This window comes from Pleurodeles waltl, chromosome 2_1 (assembly GCF_031143425.1).
Source record: "Pleurodeles waltl isolate 20211129_DDA chromosome 2_1, aPleWal1.hap1.20221129, whole genome shotgun sequence".
In the NCBI taxonomy this organism is placed as follows: Eukaryota; Metazoa; Chordata; class Amphibia; order Caudata; family Salamandridae; genus Pleurodeles; species Pleurodeles waltl.
The window spans coordinates 543,547,881-543,570,948 of record NC_090438.1 but is presented as its reverse complement, the minus strand read 5'-3'; the positions used below and the strand labels follow the sequence as shown (position 1 = coordinate 543,570,948).

Genomic DNA, 23,068 nt, shown 5'->3' with positions numbered 1-23,068 from the left:
CAATCTTGCAGAATATAGCATCATGTATTTCAATTCTTTTTCCCTAAGGGATTTTTTTTTTTTTGATAAAGTATTTTTATTGGTTTTTCTGAACTCAAACGAATAAGATGATACAACATTTACATATGGTGCCAACCGGGCACACAACATAGGTCAGATCCCTTGTTCCAGCGACACGTTTTCAGCTTACAAAAGACAGAGAGGATATTTGTACGCAAATCCATTAGACAGGCCCTGATGAGTTTTGAGGTGATCTATAAGTGTTGCGCCAGAGGGGGAGCTGAATCGACCCTCGGGAGGGAGGCAGCCTCGGTGACGTAGGGCAGGCACTCGTAGCGGCCTCCCACCTTCCCCATATCCTGTAGTATTTATTCGGACAACCTTTAGCCTCGTATACCAATTTTTCCCGGCTAGCACACCAATCCATTCCCCGCCTCCACTTAGTCAGGGCCGGGGCCCCTTTGGCTTTCCATTATATCCCTCTTGGCCACCAAGCATGCCACCCCCAAGAGGGTCCTATCTGGTCTTCTCAACCCAGTGTCTCCCATGACTCCCAGTAGCACGGACAACGGTGATTTCTCTATGTCTACCTGCAGGACCCCAGAGACCTCGTTTAACACCGCCCTCCAATAAATGGCTATGACTGGACATGACCAAACCATATGAAAAAAGTCGGCAGAGGGGTCTAGGCATCGCGGGCAATCAGGTGTAGCTCGGAGGCCTGCTCTATGTAGTTTAGTAGGTGTTAGGTATGCTACGTGGAGGTAATATGTCTGTAATTGCCGAAAACGGGAGGCCATCGTAAGGGAGCGGGGTGCCATCACTGCTTCGCCCCAATCCACCTCCTCTATGGGGCCCACCCATCGCTCCCATTTCCGGCAGAGCCCTTCCAGGGAGAGTGCTGTGTTGGACACCAGGGCGCGGTATATCTGGGAGACGCCCCCTTTGCCCAGACTCCCCATTAGTGCCTTTGCCTCCATCGGGCTGTATTCTGGTAATGTGGTCCCTGTCTGTACGTGTGAATGTAAGGCATGACGGAGTTGGAGATATTTATGGAACTGTGTCCTGTTTAGTGAAAATAAATTCTGAAGCTCCTCAAAGGACCGCATATGTGTCCCATTCCAAATGTCGCCTAATGTGGATATGCCAATGATGTCCCATCTTTGGAATCCCTCTAGGCCCGTGACTTCTTCCAGCTGTTTCCCGTGCCACAGCGGGGTCTGTTGGGTGAGACGTCCCCACCATCCCGTCACCTTTTGAGCCGCCTGCCATCCCATTAGGACCACCTTGGTTATGTCGGGTATTTTGTGAGATCGGGCCCCCATATAGGGCATCAAAGATCCTTGGGTAAGACGGTGTGTGAAGTTCTAGGCGGTATGCCGGGTCCGACCATCCGCCCCTCATCCAATCGTTAATTACATGTAGTTGCATTGCGAGGTGGTATTGGTAAATGTTGGACATGCCCAGACCCCCATCTTGGACGTCCCTCTGACAGGTGACCAGCGCCAGTCGTGGACGCACACCATTCCATATAAACTGGCGTGCTAGTGTGTCCAGTTCTTTAAACCATCTCTTTGGGATGGGGTGTGGGAAGTTCTGTAATAGGTAAAGAAGTCTGGGAAGGACCATCATCTTAAATAACGCTATTTTGCCTAGAAGGTTAAGGGGAAGCGCTTTCCAACGTTGGAGGTCAGTCTTAATTCTCCTGACTGAGGGTGTTATGTTGAGTTTCCAGGTTAATTCATGGAGTAGCGAGATATGTATTCCTAGGTATTTAAAGCTATTTCTTTTCACTGGGATAGTATGTTGCCAATCCACACAGTCTCGAGAGCGGTGAAGAGGAACCAGCAATGATTTACTATGATTTAGGATCAGTCCGGAGGCCTCCGCGAAGAGGTTCAGTATGTATAGAACGCGGGGGCCACTTGTGGCTGGGTTGGAGATGTATAACAAGACGTCGGCCGCGTAAAGTGCCACTTGATCCTCTGTGCATGTGGGCCAGGACCAACCCTCAATCAGGGGATCCCCGCGTAACAATATCGCCAGTGGTTCAATCATTAAGGCAAAGAGCAGAGGGGATAGAGGGCATCCGTGTCGGGTGCCACAGCTGATGGGGAACAGATCAGAGACCACACCGCTCACCTGTACTCGGGCCGTCGAATTGGCGTAAAGCAGTTTCACCAGTCCACGGAATTTAGTTCCAAGCCCATTTCTTTGCAGAACCTGGTCCAGATAAGACCAATCCACTGTATCAAAGGCTTTCTCAAAATCAAGTAGGAGTAATGCTAAGGGATTATGTGATATTGTCCCGTGATGTGCTAGGGCCAAGTGCAGCTGTCTAATACAGTGCCTTGTGCCACGGGTGGGCATAAAGCCACACTGGTCAGGGTGTACCAGTGAGGGCATGACTTCTTTCAGTCTAGCTGCCAGGATCGAAGACAGTACTTTGATCTCCATATTCAGGAGAGAAATGGGCCGGTACGCCGAGCAGTATTTTGACGGAGGTTGAGTTTTAGGGATTACGAAATAGTGGCCTGGTCAATCCCATCAGGGAAGCGACCTTGTTTTTCAGCTTCTATGTACATTTCAAGCAGGTGGGAGGTTAGGATGTCGCCACATTTGGTATACAACTCTGCCGGGAACCCGTCCGGTCCTGGGGTTTTGCCCGATGCCAGGCATGCGATTGCGTTAGTGATCTCAGGGAAAGTGAGGGCTTCATCTAATCTATTCCTTGTCTCTGGGGAGACTCTGGGAAGGGTTATTTCGTTTAGGAGAGGAGACTTTCTCCGGATTAGGCCGAGGGTGTTCTGCATATAGGCGAGCGTAGTATAAGGCAAAGCTTCGTGCGATTTCAGTAGGAGTCTTAGCAAGGGAGCCTGAGTCATCCATGATTTCGGGAATGACTCTATTGGCTAGAGGGCGAGTAGCCAGCCAGTGTAAGAGTTTCCCATTCTTGTCTCCCCATCCATATACTCGGGCAGCTGAGGCCCTCCACATATGTTTAGCTGATTCTAACACTAAGTGTTTGATTTCATCTCTCACGATGGTGAGGTGCCTCAGAGTGGAGGCTGATTTAGAGTATCCATACTGTCGCTCCAGGTTTAACGCCTTAGCCTCTAGAGCAGAAAGTTGCGAGTTGCAGGCGTGTTCGCGGACACGAAGAAGGTGTTTAGCGTGCCCTCTCAGCGTGGCCTTACACGCAGCTCAAAGTGTGCCAGGGGATCGGACTGAACCCAGGTTCTTTTCAAAGTAGAGAGTCAGGTGATCCCTGACCTTAAGGGTGTAGTCATTGTCTTGCAGGCACCATGCATTAAGACGCCACACCGGTCGTCTGGCGGGGTCCACCCCTCCCAGTCGAACCCTCACTGGGGCGTGGTCAGAGACTCCACGAGGTAGTATTTCCGCTCCTGTGACTCTGGAGACGTCAAGGGCGGGCATAAATACGAGGTCAATTCTGGATTGTGTCGGGTGGGCGGCCGATGTGTGTGTGTATTGGTGTTCCCTAGGGTGCCAGGTTCTCCATATGTCGCAAAGACCCAAACTTTCGGCCCAGCCTATGAGACAGGACGCTCGGTTGGATCTACTGGTAGTAATCTCGCCTGATACGTCAAGGCTAGCCTCGAGAACGGTGTTGAAGTCCCCTCCTATTAATGTGGAACCCTGAGGGAGCCCAGCAATTACCTGACGAAGAGAAGTTAAGAAGGCGTCAAGCCCAGCTGGGGGGGCGTATATGCACACCAGGTTTAGTGGTAAACCGTAGAGTATTCCTGTGACCATTACAAATCTGCCCTGTGGGTCCACTTGCGTGGCCGTAATTACCATTGGTAGGGAACGGTGGAGCAGGATGGCTACCCCTCTTGAACCTCTGGAGAAGCCAGCATGGTAGACTCTATCGTACCCTCCCCGTGTAAGCATGGGGCATCTAGTTCCCAGAAGGTGGGTCTCTTGCAGTAGGACCACAGTGGGGGAGTATCTGCGGAGGGTGCTGAATACAGCGGATCTCTTGATTTTATCTAACAGGCCATTTACGTTTCATGAGATGACCTGAGTCAGTAAGGGCCAATCGTGGGCTGCGTGAGTACTATCTTTTGCTGGATGCCTGCCTGTGAATCTTGGGATGACCGTTTCAGTTGCAACAGTGAAATATTAAAATAACAAGGTGAACTTATCAACACATTACTATCTAACCCCGGGTCAAACTCTTTACCCCCAAACCACCCCATACTCCCACCCCGGAAGCATCTGTCACCCCATTACCGAACTGGAACCAAGCAGCCAGATGGACTGCTATTGGAGTGGAGTGGTGGACCCCTCCCTTTAGTCGGATCAAATGCAGTTAATGGCATTTCAGTAATTCACACAGTAGTGTGTTAAGGAGATGTAGAGCCATCTGTGGTGTCACTTCCCCTGGGCGCATGTCCAGGGCGGGCGCCTCTGCCGCATGCTCATGATCCTTCAAAGTTCGCTGGTCCTGCCTCAGCCGAGCACCGGAGACTGGCTCAGATCAGTGTCGACCGCAGCTCGAGCCGTGTCCCGAGGCCCCGGCGACCCGCCAGCGGCCCCCCCTTCCCGCACACCAGAGCCCGAGGGCGTCCCACCGATCGCAGTGGCGTCCGAGTCCTTACGTCTGCCCCTTCTGGATCGAGTTCGTCGCCTGCTTCTCAGGGGCCCGCCCAGCGGAGGGGGCTCCCTTTGGGAGGGGCCGTCCACCGGGCCCCGGGGGCCCTGTCGAGCCCCGATGCCCTCTTCAGTCAGCCAGTCCCATGCTTCCTCCGGGGACTCGAAGAAGTAGGCCTTTCCGGCCATTATGACCTTGAGTCTGGCGGGGAATAGTAGCATGTAAGAGAGTTGCATTGCCCTAAGTTTTTGTTTGACATGCTCATTGGAACGGCGGCGGTTCTGTACTTCACGGGTGTAGTCAGGGAATATTAAGATCTTATGATTCTCCCACTGAAGGTTCTCGGCACACCTGGCTTGCTTAAGGATATTATCTCGGTCCTTGAAATTAAGGAAGTGTGCAATCATGGGGTGCCTGGGGCCGCCCGGCGGCGGGCGTGGCGCAAGGGCCCTGTGGGCACTTTCAATCGCAAACCAAGATGAGAGGGTTTTATCTGGGATCCAGGTTTTGGTCCACTGTTCCAGGAAGTCGGAAGGTTTATCCTCCTCCGCGCCCTCTGGGAATCCAACAAAGCGCAGGTTGTTGCGTCTCGACCGATTTTCTGCATCTTCAGCACGGCGGTGCAAGTCGTTAGTTCGGGTTTGGAGTTGGGTCATTTTGGCTCTGAGATCGGATAACTCGTCTTCTGTTTGAGAGACTCGATTTTCTACCTCAGTAATACGGCCCACGGCGTTTCTGAGATCCTGCCTGATTAATCCCATGTCCTCCCGGACCTCTCCGATCTTGGTCTCCAGGGCGATCTGCGATGATTGAATCGCCTGGAGGATGGCGTTCACTCCGTCAGGAGCAGGACCTTCACTGGGTGTGTCTCCGTCTCTCCGCGTTCCCGCAGGCGCTGTGAACTGGTCAGTCTTTTGCTGGGAGGCAGGGGGTTGTTTATTCGGCTTGTCCCGTCCCATCTTATTACTCGAGGAGGGAACAGAATGTTTTGTCTAGTACGAAGTTCCCTTTTGATTTTCAAACATTCATGAAGCTCCTCGTGCCCAGGGTCCAAGAGGGATCCCTTCGGACCAGCGGGCCCCAAGCGGCGCGGGATGGGCCAGGCGGGTGTTGTTTTATTAAAAAATAGGGTTTGGCAGATCAGAGTCAGTCTCCCCCATTAGCCGGGCCAACTCAAGATGAGAGGGGGACGCCCAAGCGCCGCGGGGCCATCCAATCAGGGCCCCTCTCTTCCGCACCGTCGCGGTCCCTCGGGATCCAGGGGGGACCCCCAGTGTCTCCGCGAAGGGCCTACTCCTTTTACAGTTGTTGGTGCCTCTCCCCGGGGCCGGTGAGTAGTCGCTGTTTACAATGCAGCCTTGTGCACGTGCTAGGGATCAGGGAGTCACTCCTTCCTTCGCCTGATTTCTATCCTGTTTTTAATCTTCAAGGGAGTTGAGGGGATGGCCCACAGGGACAATGTCTCAGGGGAATTTCTTGGGCCGTCCGGCTCCTCATTTCTCCCCTCCCCTCCTCTTACCGGAGTTGGCGCGTCTCCCGTCCGCACATGAAGAATGGGCCCGTTTCTGTGTGCCGCTGGGCCTCCGCCAGTTCCGCAGCGCAATCTTGCTGTATCCGGGCGCCCCCTTGGGCTCTGCATACGCCCCGGACTCCTTCGGGGTCGTCGAGTGCTATGTCCCTATACCGGTGCGGCGCGGCCCTCGCTCCGCGGCATGTGTTCCCCTCTCCGCGAATGCCGCTTCTCCTCTGCTGGCGGCCGTAGTCACACCGCTTTTTCTTTTTTGGCGGGGGCGCGGTAGCACCCGCCCCATCCGGCGATAATACCGGTCCCTTTCAGCACCCGCTTCAGGAGCACCAACTCACTTCTCCTCTCTGCCAGCCCCAGCGGGGCCCCGGCCCGGATGGACGCGCCCGGGGCTCCGGGTCTCAGCCTCGCTTAGTCAACTCTAGTCCGGCCGCCATTTTGTTTTAGATTCGACAGGATATGAGGCGACTACGGGGGCCGTTCTGACCCGATTTTTCACCTCAGTTTGCAGCCCAAGGGGAAGGGAATCCACTGGGTCGCTCGAGCTGGAACCATTAACCCTTCAGATCGCGGCATATTCGGGCGGATGACGGAGGGGTCCGGAGCACTCTCAGAGTGCGACTGCCATCTTGACGCCCGAAGCCACGCCCCCAAGGGATTTTTTTAATGTCCTTGAAACTGCACCTATGTTGTCTAAAGGAACCAAAGAAGACAGAAAAATGCAAAAAGAGAGCAAAAAAGAATGAAGGAATAAGGTGAGAAATAAGCAATAGGGAAAAGATTAAAATAGAGAGTAAGAAATACAGTTGGGAAACTGGCAGAAGCAGCAGCAAAAAGGGCAGGAAAGAGAGTAAGAAGAAGCTTGAGAAGAGAGTGGCACAGAGGCAGGAATAGGAAGAATGCAGCAGCAGAGAGAGGGGAGAACACGGATCCTGGAACTGGCCGAGGACCAACAGACATAGGTGGTGAGCTGGGCATGGGCAGAGACAGGCATCCTTCCAGCCAAACATTGTGATGCCATTCCATGTCATTCAAATCACACACTGTCTGCGTTGTGTGCCCTGCCTCATCCCTCTGAGGGGAACAGACTTCATCGCTTAGACCCACAAGAGAGTGCTGAGCTTCTACAAAACTCTTACCAAAGACCACCGGGTGGGTGATCAGCTCTTTCTGGGGTTCTCCGAAGTGAAAAAAAGTTATAAGTGCACCATCTCCCACTAGCTTGTGCTATTCATTAAGATCTGCTACACATTGGCTAAGAAGCAACCTCTGTAAGGACTTGAGTATTCATACTACAGAGCCAAAGCTGCTACCACTGTTAGTATGTCGAGTCCCTGTCTTACACTGTGTTGTTGTTTCAAGTCCCTGTCCTAGACAGACATTTGCTAGGTGGCTACATGGGTGCCCCTCCATATGTCCACAAGAAGTATTGCCTGGACATTCCGGTTCACTGGGAGGGTCATTTTGCCGGCTCGGTTCTGCAAGACTTGCTGGTTTGAGTCCATCCACAGACCCACCTCCAAATAGGTATTTCTTTGGTGTCTATTCAAATGAGGAGGATTCTGAGGTTAGAAGTCTTAATAAGAAGAACAAGTTCTTATCTTCAGTAATGCTCTTTCTGATAGAGAATCTGTCTCGCTGCGTGTTCCTCTCTGGCATTCCCATCCACCCTGTTCTGTGATTGGACTCTCGCCATTGATAAGACTCCAACCCTAGGAATCTGCGCACTGTCTACAAATTTGCTTTTGGGGCTCCCTTGTCTGGAGTCATGGATGATCTCAAAAGCAACTGACGTCCATGCCTGGGAGTGCCACCTATACAGGCCCTGCATGTCATTTTCATTGCAGAATGGTGTCAGTCAGAAGCCGTAAAGTACCACCTTCTGGTATCAGAGGTACTGTTGAAAAGGTTCTAGACCTAGTCTGACCTCTGGGAAATATTCAAAAGTGAGAAATCTGCAGCTTGATAGAGTGCTACCGAAGGCAGGTAACTTGTTCATTAGGAATAGCCAAGTTAACGTCCAGACTTCATTCCCATTGGGAGCATGTGGTGGGACCTAAAAGAACTATGCGTAAATAAATGACCTGAAACTTCACTGAGCTTAATCAGTTGGTGTCTCAGAATTGCTTCCAAGCATTGTTTGAGATTGATAGTCGTACAAGAAACATTTCTTTCATGTTAATTGCTGCAAAAGGGGATTTCACGTGTTACTGAATCACAGAGTGGATTTATATTTTCACACAAGTTTACTGAATTGTGGCAATTTTTCTTTAATCATTAAAAAACAAATGTATGTTTTATTTTAACAGTTTGTCCTGTCAAGTACTGTGATAGAATGGAAAGTGTTCTTTGCAAAGTAGTAATACATGTGTGAAGGATAATTTATTATGGCTTTAAATGTAATAATGTATAATCTGAAAATGTGAGCTATAATGAGTTATTCATACCCAAATATCATTAGCAATGACATTTTAGATGTCTGAGCATTGCTGAGAATTTTACACAGTGCTGACAGTTGTATTGTGAATGTGCTAAATATTCCATAGAGTTGCTAACAATAATATCATATCAGCCTGAAATGGGTACTTCTCAGTTTTGGTGCAAGCCTGTGAGTTGTGATGACTGGTGCTCAAATAAGCCAGGGATGCTTGTTACGCCTGGTGGTAACGGAGTGCCATGAAAGCTACTCAAGGTGCTGCAACTTCAGCAGATTATATGTGCATCTCATGTTCTTGATCTTATTGCTTATACCATCCCTCCCTGCCTGTATTTCCCACAACTCCTGAATACCAATATTCCACTTAGTGCCGAGCATTAAGTCATTATTGTCTCCCCACTAACTGGCATCAGTATTGTGCCGGCTGTAATGTCTGGGCAGTGTCAGGGGTTCCCTTCGATCATTATACAGTGGTGCAATTTAAAATGACTGTATTCCCCCCCCCCCCCCCCCCCCCTTCCCAACAGACACAAATATTTTCAGGGGCCTAAGATTACAGCTTCCCACAAATATAAGAAGCCCTTAAGCTAAAGTGGGGGTAAGAGTAGCCATTTCATTTCTAAATAAAGAGAAGGATACAACATGCAAAGAAAGCTTCTTTCACATTGCATGCACAACATCAGCACTGCTTTTGCTTCTGTGTATGCAATGTGAAAGATGCTTTACGGTGGTATTTATTTTTAGGGATGGATGGACTTGCTTCATAGGGTCCACTACAAACACTGCATTGACTCACCCTGGAGCTTCCATTCTCTCCATACGCCCCTGTGACCCAACTCTTCTCACAGTTGAGAAATGATGCTGCTCATCTTGGATGCGACTGTAGTGTGTTGAGTGCACACTGGACATGCCAGGCAGGGACAGTCCCCAGCAGCTTCCTACAGCCTTTGACAGGGCGCAGACCAGCCCCCATGAAAAATTCATGGTAGTGCGGATGCCTAGTTAGGCTCCGAGGTGTTCACCTTTACATTTATCCCTGAGGATTTAATTCATGTAGCATTCCCTCCACCATTAGTCCTTGTAGTATATTGCCTTGGAGACATTTTGTAGATTTAGTTACCGCTGAAATGTGTCTCAATGAGTTATTTATGTCCTATGGAATGCTTCTTTATATTTGAAATATAGTTAGTTATTAAAAATATTGATCTTTGTAAATATATTTTTATATTTGTTTTACTCTATCAAAGGTTTCAACTGGTAGTCCTTTAACAAGACCAACTCCACGTTCACCAGCTAGTTGGGCCAGTCCTCTCACTTCTCCAACAAACACATCTCTAAATACTGTTTCTCTCAGGTAAGAAAGAGCACCTTGTTCAGTGAAAATCAACTTCATCTCCACTACACCTGGGGGCCTGTTTCTCAAATTTTTTCTGACGGTGTAGGATAAAAAATTTCATGTAAACCCTGGAAAATGTTTTAAATACACAAATGGTTCCTTTACAGCTGCTTTATTTCTTCTTGTTGGATGTTTTGAATTCTTATAGGTAGAATGTGTGTCGTTTTGAAACTGGAGAGTTTGATAACAAGCTAATTTGACATGTCTTATTAGTGGGTAAAGATACACCACCTTCCAGGAGGGAAATTAAAATTAAGTGTGAACAAAATGCACTGTCTCAGCTATGATTCCACTGATTTATGGTGCTAAGGAGCTCTAATTCGTAGCATTTGGCAATTAGATAGGTCATCATGATGTGTAAATTGCGGTGTACCTTCGTCATAGTTTCCACAGCCAAGACATCTCTCGAAGGCAGCTAAGTGAGTTCATGCCACTACTAACCCAAAAGACCACACCCAAAAGTGTAATGGCAATCTAAATCCATTAAAAAACCGGGCTCCTGTTTGGCAGGAATGTGGACCAAAGATCTCAAATGTCGCATGGTGTCTAGGGGTCTCCTGGCTATAGTGAGAGTGGCAGGGGTACAAGGCACAGTCAGGGAGGTCAGTACATTATGCAGGACAGGTCTGTAGACCATTTGATGTTATTCAGTGGGGGATGCACATTAATGGCACTACCACCATTACCGACCCCCGCCCCCACCCCCAAGTCCAACAAAGTCTAGAACTGTTCAGGTGGAGAAAACAAAAGACATGGCAAACCTCCAATGATTTTAAAAAATATCTTGTCCACAAGGGAAAACAATCAGAGTAAGCCAAAAAGTAAAGAAAAATCAGGATGACCGTGTTGTCTGCACAACGCAGGGAACTTCATCTTTACAAAATGTATATATGTCTCAAATATTGGCCACAGTTATTATAATATGTAATTGAAAATTTGTACAAAAAAACAGTTGGCTAAAGAACAGTAGTCTAAGTTGTTAAGACAACTGTGGAGTATATATATTACAGAAATAAAGGAATCAGTATCTACCTAGGGGTGCATAACGTAACGTAAGATGATAACACAGCTTCTATTTGTTCCCAGAATAAAATACTCTTCTTTCACCCAAAAATATTTGTTTTTAAAAAAAATACCACCCAACCATCAGGGACCCCACACAGCAACGTTTATACCATCGGTGGTGATCTTTGCGCCCTACATGTGGTAACCTGCTTCCAATAATGGACATAGTCCAAAATTTCTCGTCACTGGATTTTAACTACCAGATAAGGATACAATTGTTATTCTAGTTTCAGCTAGGACCAGAGAAAGTAGCCGGCTAATTATTCCCTAGTCTCACCTTCTTCTCTTATCGAGACTGCTAGATGTAAATGTGACTCCCTCCAGTAGCCACTCTGTTGCTTAATATTTGTAAGTATCACCAGGAAACAGCAGGTGTCTTTCTGAAGGGCAGATAAACGGAGGTATACAAAACCCTCCCAGCAAGCAAGAGAATCCATAAAAGGAATTTTAGAACAATGTGATTCAAAAATCCTGGACCAGATTAAATAAGGACTCGATGCAGAAGAAGCAGAGTTCCAGTGGATGGAACAGGATTTGAAGAGATGGATCAAGGTTCCAAGTAACCAGCAGGGAGAAACCCACCTCTACATTTAGCAGAGCATTTGCGATGCACCCAGTAGTAGGTTCAGGCTATTTAAATTGAGAAAAATAGAAAGTTGAAAGGTAGAAGAAACAGTTATTGACCTGCATGAAATGGTTCCATTCTAATAGTTTGGGATAGTGCCATTAGTAGAGAAAATACAGGAAGGCACATTGCTTCATTTAATGTTAGTCAAAGGAAAATGGCTTGTTACAGGGAAGACAAAATGCAGTGTATTACTGGAGCCATTAGAATTCATGTTGGTGAAGAAACACCAGGTGAGTGACACAGAGATTTCTTATATTGATGAGTGAGGGTTAGCCCTTGCATTCTGTTTACATGATTTCCGCTGAACCTCCATGTTCTTCCCCGCAATCCAAGCAATAACACTGGAACCAGTCTATCTTGAGTGTGAAGATGGTGTTGAGAAGGTATTTGCTTGTTCCATGCCTTTTAAAGTTTAGAGTGCTGCAACGTCCCTAGTCGGAACCCAGCTACAGAGACTGTGTGTTATGAAATAATGTGTGTTTTAGGGGCCTTTATGCTGGATCGGGGGCACTCATTGGAGTCACTGGTCCAACAAGGAACTTGTTCTTTAGGTTTAGGTTGTAAATTTGACTGTGATTGACAAAAATTACAAGTGACATAGAGCTCCATGATGGACTCGCATGATTGTAGATCTTAATGAAGGAAAATAAGGTAAGCCAGAAAACATTAGGGACAGGGTGGCACAGCAACCTGTGCAGAGACTTTCATTCCAGTATTGTACTTTTTAGGTTTTGCCTGCACAGCGCTTGTTCTGTGCTTGCAAAATCTCTTCTAATTGAAAAAAACTATCTTAAAATGGACTTACAGCCCTGTAAAAAAAAAAAAAAAAATAAGGTGCGAGAAATTGCTTCAACTCTCTTTCATGCATGCAAGTTAATCATACTTTTGCGTGCTATATGTTTTTTTGTACTTTCAGTGCAAACCAGGTCGTTTGCCCTCCTGTTGAAAACTGGGCACAGGAGCTTATTTTGTGCTTGATTCTATGCAGGTTGAGAGTTTTTTTGGGACTTCATTTTGAGAGGGAGGGTGTATGTTTCCAATTACTGGCACACATGACAACACAGCTTTTGCGCCTAAATATGATGAGGAAGGTGGCTGCGCCTGCCAACTACACATAAAACATCTTCATTACACAACATCAAAGGACTGGGTATTAACCCTTACACTGCTAAATTGGGAAGAGGTGCTGCCCCAGTGCCACCCCGCCTTTCGTTCCACCCACCTCGCACCTTGCATACCATAAAATATAATGAAGTCCCTCCTCTGGCCCACCCTAATCAATCTTGTGATCCTGGAAAGGCACCTGCGAGCATCAGAAGGCCCCACTTCACCAGACATGGCTGTGGGACAGACGGGGCCTCCTACTTGGAACCATAACTGTGGGCCAAACCAGCACTGTCTAGCAGCAGTCTGACACAGGTCTGTTGAACAGGGCCTACTTACAAAACTGCTGCACATAAAGTAAGTAAGTGCTCAACACAGACAGAACTTAAGTAGCCAAATCTCTATACAATATATCACCTCTGTGGACGAAAGTCACAGTTTGACAGACTTATCTTTTGTACGACCGTCACAGAAGGCGGAGTTCCTGCGTTTCAAGTCTCAGTTTGGGACAAACATTGTGTGGGTCATGAGTCCATTTAAGATAGCGTATGAGCGGAAAACCTCGTTCTACTTCCGTGTTTATCAAGCCTCGATTCAAGCCAGCTTCTGGTGGTAATGCAAAGAGTTAACAACTGGGCTGTGAAGTGCATGCTTTTAAGTGCAATTGTATTTATATCACGCTTACTACACCTGGAGGTGTTAATTGGACACAAATGTGTATTACTTACTCTCTGGGTATTACCGAAATATTTGGAAGCACCATTTTATCTTAAACATTTTGTAGCAGTCTATCTTATAGTGTTTGTGTGTGTGTGTGTGTGTGTGTGTGTGTGTGTGTGTGTGATGCTAGTTTAAAATAATGAATTGCATATTCACAGTGTTTATTGTCACAGGCAGTGACCTTGTAGCACAAAACATACATGTCCGCTTTCGCCACTGCACCAAGACTTAGTTCTGTGAGCAATAAAGCCAGTAGATTTCACATGCTTGTTAGTGTCTGCTGTCATTGCAGGCCTGCCTGGTGCCAGGAGCTTTGCATGTACTCCAGAGCTTCATCAGGGAGCGATGGAGTGCTTTGAAGTTCTATTTCTTCTCTTTGCACATGTTTTCACCCAAAATTGTCTGGTTTTGCCCAGGTGTCAGACGTTTCTATAGGTGGGACTTGATAGTCTTGGAAAAGAGGTTGCAGTTTAACTTACTGGAGCCATGTGACTTTCATCTAGCTTTGGCGACCTTCCTGTCATTCCTCAGACTAAACCGGGCAGGATTTAGTAGGCTCCAAAAAAATGACTAAGTCTGACGGTAGAAATCTCAAATCTGTGAAGGTGTGAAAAGTATGTGGCTGATGAGAGAACTTCTCTGGGTGCAAAATTCAAAATATTCCCGCTCAAAGCTTTCACAACTAAAATTCAACAGCTTCACTAAAACCTCATCCAGAGGCTATTTGGCTACATGGTGATCCCTTCAACCACAGCATGCTGCCTTCTCCCTCTGTAGATTTTTGACTTCCATTCCAGAGACTAAGTTAAAAGGTAAACATTTTTACCAAGACAAACCTGGTCCTCTCTCCGACCTGTGCTCCATTACGGTTGGCCTTAACTTTTGATTTTGACTCGATCTAGTGCGACCAGATACCTGCTATTGCGTTTAATGCTTTTTGGTGCTATTTGAACTTTGAAACTCTAAAAAGTGATAACTTCAGTTCCATTTATTCGATTTTTGTTGTTTTATGTCATTTTATTAAAATATTCTCTATTTTTCTGAATTGGTTTGGGATTGTTCTTGTGTTTCCACTTAATGTTTGAGTACTACATACATATTTTACACTTTGCCTCTCGGTTCAGCCTGGCTGCTTTTTGCCAAGCTACCAGAGGGGTAAGACAGGTTTATTTAGTGCCTATTGTGGTTCACCTTGATGAGGATTGTGATTATTATTTGAGGTGGGTTCTCGCCCCCACCCTCCCTCAACTAATACTCCACTTTCCTACAGTAAATTTCTGGAAGGCGTCTGTGAAGCAGTTTGTAATATTGCTCGGACTGCATTACTTTTGTTTTGGAAACCTGGGTTTATCTACTCAATTTGTTACCAGATTTGCAGTGTTAAATTGTATTTGAAGTTAGATCCACAAAAAAGAGAGCAGAGAGTGGTTCACCCATGCCAGGGATTGCAATGCTTGGATTGTTACTTCACTGTTGTTTCTGGAGATTTGGTATTTGGCTATATGCGTAAGACCATAAACATTTGGCTAAGTCTAGATTTATGGTATGTGTGGTAGGCCACTGAAGTAATAAAGGACTTGATTTAATTGTTTACTGAGTGGCAACACACTAAGATGAGTTGTTTGTAGATCTTTAATCTCTCTGTGTTAGTTTATTATTGCTACATGACTCCATTCTTGGATACTCTGTTCTTACGGATAATTTTGTAGCATGTGGAAATCAGCTAGATAAAGATCTGAAAAAGGGGAGTGTGACCGACTTCACCCTAACCAACCCTAAATGTATTAAATGGTAATTTAACGTACTCACACTTGCCCACTATCAGGACAAAGAGAAGGCAGTTGTGATGCAAGTGTGCTATGTGTTATGATTAGCAACATTCAATATAATGGACTTAAGACTGGGCTGACCGTCTAACCCATCCCTTGCATTCCCAGCTGGCAAATTTAGGAGGCACTGATGCACAAGGAACTGCACCCTTTGAACAGAGAGGTGCTCTGGCTGGTTGGTAAAGATTCACACCCTAACCTTGGATGGAAATGCATTGAAGATAAGCTTGAGGGAGTGAATCAGGAGGAAGGTTGTATGACATGCATAGTAAGAGATCATCTTGAAGTGCCTGGACCTGTATTCTGCAGCAACCCAAAGAACAGCACATTTCTCAAGTTGAAAAGAGCAAGACTTATGTCCACAAACCCCTTTTCACACACCCCAGCACCATGAGCCACAGGCATAAAACCAGGAACATTTAAAAAATGAGTGAATGTATGAGTAGCTGTCTGAACGAAATTGAAGGAAATGGGCTTCATATAGTTAGAACTGAAGAAAGGTCTATCTGAGATCTGAAAAAGACATAGATTACAGTGGCTATTAACCTGTGGGCTGAGAGCTCCTAAGGGCCCACCGTGGCTGCTTAGAAAATTAAATAATAATAAATTAATAATGAGTATGCAAATGAATAACCAAAACTGTAAATGTTAAAATGTTATGTAGTTGTGAAGAAATGAGCAGTTGTGACTAAAAATTAAATCTGTCCTCCCAGATTGATTCACTGAAGCAGTGCCAATGCATCAGAACAGATGGGTGGCCTCAGTTTAAAGTTTGGAAAAAACCCTCCCATCCCATTAAAGTTTTGATTTTATTTTTGGATATTTGTAAACTAAATAAAATACTCCATCATTGGTGTATTTGTTTAACTGAATTCTTGTTTCTGTATTTTTGTGAAATGTTTTGACATTCAAATCATCAAAATTGCTTAAGCCAAGGTCCACTTCCAGTAATGGCATAACAGTGGTCCTCTGATTCCAGTAATGATTTACTGGGGGTCCTGGCTCTAGTAGTGATTAAGTCGGGGGCCACCAGAAGCCAAAAGGTTACAAAGTGCTGACATAGGAGATAGAGCCATGTATTGAGAGCCCTGTGGATGAAATATTAGGGATGCAGGGAGAATCCTGGGTCAACTTCAAGTTCCTAAATTATAAATTGTAATAGTGAAGGGGAAGGAAGAAGTTAAGCAAAGCATTGACGAGGGAGCAATGCTAGCATCCAGCAATACTGCAGTTGGAGTAGATGATATGCAAACAAAAATGCAGGAAGCTTTTCCAAATGATCCTCAGTGACCCGGGTGAGTCGCCTATTATGTTGAACTGTACACATGACATGTCCCAGGTGAGCCACTGGGTATATTAACCTGAGTGCACTATTATAAGAGAAAAGAGGATACTAAGGCAATTATAATTGCAGAATGGGAGACCCTAAATAAACTGTTTGTTACAACTGTAACTGCTACGTCAGTACTGGGAGAGCACCTGTTAGTAGCTAAGCTGCAGAAAGAAGGGCTTTCATACTGATCACTGATTATCTCCGTAGCAAATCTATTCAGTATTGAGAGGGGATACCACTTCAGATTGTAGTATACTTGGGAAAACAAAATTAAAATATTGAATTCATAGAGAGAGTGAAGAGATTCTACATGTGGTCGAAGAACTAAATAGAAGCACCGAAGGCGAGGAGAAGGAAGCAGATATCTAGTTGAAAGCACATTATTTGGAAATAGACAAGGGGCATTTCTCCAAAGCAGCAAACAGTGCTGAAGAGGTACCAGTAGAGGGCAAACTCATAAATTAAATAATGACTATTACTAAATTACAGTATTTTTTTTCAACAGACTGTCATGGATATGGTGATATATTCACTGGATTTTTGTCACTGACAAATATATTGGTCTCATTCAGGAGAGACATCACCAACTGTTTCGCCCTCTGTAGTTCACAGCTGCTGGGCTTTTTCAAGGCAAGCATGTTTTTGGTTTGCGTTGTAGTAGGATTATCACACTCCACTCCTATGAAGATTTTCTACAAAACTGTATCTTGTGATCTGTTGTAATCTGAGCGCTGTAATATACTGGTTTCAGGCAGGCTGGGAGAGTCCCAGCTCCATAAAAGGTCCCAGTGGCTCCAGAAACACTGTGGGGGGGTCATACTAATGGATAAAGTACACTCTGGAAACGCTGGTAACATAACAGCATAGAACCAGATGATCATGGGCACTGGGTAGTGGTTATGAGTAAACATGCTGACTGAATTCTTACTAAGGCCTTGATATGTGCTCAAAACAGGCCGGACTCAATCTTTATACTATCGATCAAAAGGATTGTACAGGTTTTTTCAGGTATGTGGGAGCCACCACGTTAATTAGGCTATTATTAGTCTGCAATAATTAAGATCTATTAGGATGGACCACTCTTAAATTAATTAGTTTGAATAATGAAGGCTTCGGAAGTGAGAATACAATCTATAGCTTTCTCCAGCCATGGACCTGTAAATATGAATCTGAGTCTAAACTCAAGAATACCTCGACCCTTTTCATAGAGGTTAGATAAGAGCTACTGTTATGGGACTCTGAGAGATTAAATAACTATACATCTATGGTAAAGGAAGATTAGGGAGGGTGTTAACCCCATACATACAGAGAGTATCGTTTAAGATGGTTAATGATCGTTTTATGGAAAGGGTCCCAAAACATGCTGATCTAATGAGACTCGTGTTGACCTGAAGAGTTCCCGTTTGATGACATTGGTTATGGAGCTCAATGTTAAGTAGACTGCTGTTGCCTAGCAATGAAGAGTTGGATGTCTGGTCCAGAAAGCTCCAGGTCCCAAATCTTCTCTCTTTGCATATTTTAGGTGTTTTCTTTAACTGCTATTATGGCTATTTTATTTGTACATAAGAAACTCCAGGCTGGACTTTGAAATTATTGAGTGTTCCCTTATGAGGTATACTGTATTAAGAGTTTATAAACCTCTTCACCTATTGGAGTTAGTCTTAACTTTTGAAACCTCAACCCCAAAAAGAGTAGGGAGTACTTTAGTCATTCAGCCAAACTGCATTAGTACTATGGTCCGGTGACAAAGTAGTTACTCTTGAAAGGTGATGCTCAGTAACCTTTTGGCTTGAGTATCCCAAGCAAAGGTTCTGCATGATTCTGGGGCCGCTTTTGACAGATTGAACCGTTACATCGTAGTATGACCCCTATATTAGCTTGTTTGGTTCTGAATTAGCAACAGCGTGATAAGATACAATTATAGGTAAGTGCAAATCTTTGAACTACTGTTAAAGTAAATCATGGAGTATAACATATCACTTTCAGCAGAGCAAAAACCCTAGCTGGAGCACAATTTCAAAATTACAATTTTGATTGTTTTTAATATTTGATGTATAACTAAAATGTACTAACAGAGTTGCAATACTTATTTCCTGTCTGCTAACTAGTGCATTTGAGGATGATACAGAAAACATGAATTCGGAAGACATTTATTGTTCGCTTCGAGGAGTGACAGAAGCTATTCAGAATTTCAGCTTTCGAAGTCAAGAAGATATGAATGAACCCTTGAGACGGGATTCCAAAAAAGAGAATGAAGCAGATTCAGTTAGTATTAAAATTTATTTCGCAATTTTATAAGTACTGCATTACACTGTAATGTGTATTTCTTGTAGATTAATCTCTGAATATCTTTTTGCAGACATTTTTCTTTCTCCAGGCACTTGCAGCTGCCCCAGAATCATCAACCTGTACCAAGGAAGGGCAGTTGAAATCAAAATTGTGTCTATAACAGCTATTCAGCTATTTGTTATTTATAAAGTTCATTATCATCAAACTTTGCCAGTAATGCCATAAAAGTACAATAAAGTTTACATTTTCAGGGGAGAACAAAAGCACACAGTGGAATACACACTAAGATAAAAAAGCATGAAAATAGCATAATATTAAAATGAATCTTATAAACATGTAGTGTTAAAATGCTTGCTTAATACATCTCTGCTGCATATAATGAATATTATGATGATGAATAGGTGAAATAAATCAAATTACATTTAAGCTTTCATTTTCCTAACTTCTACCGCCTCATGTATAAAATTGATCACAGCAAAGCAAATTTCCAGGGACTCAATGTGCTGTAGGTATTCTAAGCCTAACTTATAATTCCTAATAGAGAAGACACACTAATTGTAATTAGAAACTGATTGTGTTATGCAGTGTATAAAGTGCAAAACAGTGTGAAATGCATGGTGCACTGATGAGACACATTATCATAAGGACAATTTGGCAGGTTCACAAACCAACCACCCTGTAGAGAAAAAGCTAATAAAAAGTACCAGGTGCTCAAACTGAATCACATGAGATAAAATCTGTGTTCTGGGTTGCAGATAAGGACTAGATATGGTTCTAAACTTCAGGCAGTATTTAAAAGGGAAAATATTTTAAAAGACTGCATATTTTAAGCATAATCTGACCTTTTGCTGGCGCAATAGTTAAGAAACAGGTGTTTAATTTGCAGATTAGATTTTGGCTCAATAGGTTCTGGCTTAGTAAAATAATTAGGCACTTACAAGTTTAAGAAAGTCTGTTTTATATAACTAAGCCAGGGAATCTTCAACATGTTATTTAATTGTAGGCAATCTTTCAAAATGAATCTAGAGAAAGATGCCTCAGGAGTACACCAGGTCTTGAGTCTTAATAGTTGAGGGGCTATTCTAACTGAATCCTGCAATAATTCATCTCCAGTTTTGTATGGCATCAGTGCCTAGTGACACTTTTTGGGCCGGATATTAGCATGTGTAGAAAGTTATTCTTTCCATTTTTTTAGGGTTAGTGTACCCATAAATGCCAGCCACATAGACCCCCCACTGGCGCAAATGTGCTCTTGTATAATTACAATAGCTCCTTCACTGGTCTGTAACTCAGACTAACTGCAAACCAAAAGATTGCTTCTATAGCTCGGTAAAGTCTTTGGCCCCAGTTTAGCAAATTATCAATTGTAGTACCTAGATAATTACATTTTCCGACCTTGCCCACTGCAACACCCCCCAATGAAGTGTGATGTACATTTTGCATATTGTGAGGTGGGATATGCATCCTGTTCAAGTAGGTACCACAACTGTAGTCAGGGTATGTCAGATACACACTAAACTAACCTGTGCTCACCCTCTAGTAGCTTGACAAAGAGCAGGCAGGCAATGTGGAAAGTATTTGTTCAACTCTTGAGTGGGTGGCACAATCATTGCTGCAGGCCCGCTGGTAGTATTTCATTTACAGGCCTGGGGCACATGTAGTGCACTTTAATAGGTGTAGGGAAATGCCTCTGTTGGCATGGTTACCCCCTAACTTTTTGCCTTTTGTTAATGTTACTTATGATTGAAAGTGTGCTGGGACCCTGCTAACCAGCACCAGTGTTCTTTCCCTAAACTGTACCTTTGTCTCCACAATTGGCACAGCTCTGGCACACAGATAAGTCCCTTGTAAATGGTACACCTGGTACCAAGGGCCCTGTGGCCAGGGAAGGTCTCTAAGGGCTGCAAGCATGTATTATGCCACCCTGGGGACCCCTCAGTCAGCACATGCACACTGCCTCCCAGCTTGTGTGTGCTGGTGGGGAGAAAACGACTAAGTCGACATGCCACTCCCCTCAGAGTGCCATGCCCACCTCTCACTGTCTGTGGCACAGGTAAGTCACCCCTCTAGCAGGCCTTACAGCTCTAAGGCAGGGTGCACTATACTAGAGGTGAGGGCATAGCTGCATGAGCATTATGACCTTACAGTGTCTAAGCCAATTCTTAGACATTGTAAGTGCAGCGAAGCCATAAAGAGTATATGGTCTAGGAGTTTGTCACACACAAACTCCACAGTTCCATAATGGCTACACCGAATACTGGGAAGTTTAGTATCAAACTTTCAGCACAATAAATCCACACTGATGCCAGTGTGAGATTTATTAAGGCATGCACTCAGAGGGCTTCTTAGAGATGCCCGCTGCATGCCAGCCCAACTGCTAGTGCTAGGCTGACCGGTCTCTGCCAGCCTGCCACTTCCAGACTAGTTTCTGGCCACATAGGGTGAGTGCCTTTGTGCACTCTGTGACCAGGAACAAAGCCTGTCCTGGGTGGAGCCTTAAAGGCTCAAGCCTGGTGTTACAACACCCCGGGGCACTCCAGCTAGTGGAGATGCCCGCCCCCCCAGACACAGCCCCCACTTTTGGCCGCAAGTCCGGAGGAGATAATGAGAGAAACAAGGAGTCCCCCTCCATCCAGGACAGCCCCTAAGGTGTCCAGAGCTGAGGTGACCCCTTCCTTAGAAAATCCTCCATCTTGCTTTGGAGGTTTTAGCCCAGTAGGATTAGGGATGTACCCCCCTCCCCTAAGGAAGGAGGGTGTAGCCACCCTCTGGGACAGTAGCCATTGGGTACTGCCCTCCATCCCTAAACACACCCCTAAATCTAGTATTTAGGGATGACCCTGAACCCAGAAAATCAGATTCCTGATGACCTAACAAGGAGGACTGTTGACCTAAAAACCCTGCAGAGAAGGAGGAGACGGCAACTGCTTTGGTCCCAGCCTACCGGCCTGTCTCCAGATTCAAAGAACATGCAACAGCGATGTATCCAGCGGGCCCAGCAACCTCTGCTGACTCAGAGGACTGCCCTGGAAACCCAAAGGACCAAGGAACTCCCGTGGACAGCGTCTCTGTACGAAACAACCAAGAAGAAACCATCTTTAAAGGGACTCCCACCTCACTCCTGAAGCGTGAGTCCCCAACACTCTGCACCGGATGCCCCCAGCCCTTGTCCAGAGAAACCAACACTGCAGCAAGGACCCCCAGGCGACTCCCACTACGTGTCCACTCTGAGACGACCTCCCTGCACCCCCACGGTGATGCCTGCAGAGAGAATCCAGAGGATCCCGCTCACCGCGACTGCCCGTTAACAAAGAACCTGATGCCTGGAAGAAGCACTGCACCCACAGCCCCCAGGCCAGAGAGGAACCAACTACCGGTGCAGGAGTGACCAGCAGGCGGCCCTCATCTTTGCCCAGTCGGTGGCTGGCCCGAGAAGCACCTCAACCTCTAAGGGGAACCCCTGGACTCTGTGCACACTATCTCTCACTTTGAGATAGTATTTACAGAGCCAGCTTCCTACAAATAGTCTTAAGAATCTTGCTTTAAACATCTGCATCATCTGCTCACAAGCCACTGCTTCTGGGAGGCAGTGCTTTTCAGTCTACAGAGCATGTGTATCTTCAGACACACATGGTATGAACAGAAAATGTTACTTATTGTGTAACCATCTGTTCATAGCAGATAGTGGTGTGGACTCTCACGCACCCACCTCCCCGTAAGTGAGAGTCAAAAAAGACTGAAGGTGTAGTTGTTCCCGGATTGGCACTGGCTGGCGCAGAATGAAAAGAACTGATGTCAGCGCGCCTGGGTGACACCTGTATTGGTGCCTTGGAGGTCATTTCCAGTGCGGACAGTGCTGACGATGTCGATCAACGCCACCTACTGGCATGTAGGGGTACTGCACACAAAAAATCTTCCCGGCCCATTCTGGCACCTAGGATAATTCTAAGTTAAGGAATCTGCAGCTAGATATAGTGTCTACCAGATAAGGCATTACAAAAGGTAAGTAACTTGTTAATCTTACGTAGCATGTGGTGTAGATACTCACGCACCCATCCACCTCCCCGGAAGGAAGCAGTGATCCAGGTTATATTCTTTGCTTGTTCATTCACCAGGCACAGTAC

General features: G+C 45.6%; 1 protein-coding gene across 50 annotated transcripts in view; it reads left to right on the top strand.

The window, feature by feature from the left end:
- The window catches only part of CLASP2 (cytoplasmic linker associated protein 2), a 1,425,897-nt gene that overhangs the window by 1,240,888 nt on the left and 161,941 nt on the right, over window positions 1–23,068 (top strand). For all 50 annotated transcript variants that reach the window (XM_069214594.1, XM_069214706.1, XM_069214671.1 and 47 more), the window contains 2 exons: window positions 9,828–9,934; window positions 18,764–18,920. In XM_069214594.1, the coding sequence (XP_069070695.1) occupies window positions 9,828–9,934; window positions 18,764–18,920 (264 nt within the window). The remainder of the gene's footprint in view (window positions 1–9,827; window positions 9,935–18,763; window positions 18,921–23,068) is intronic.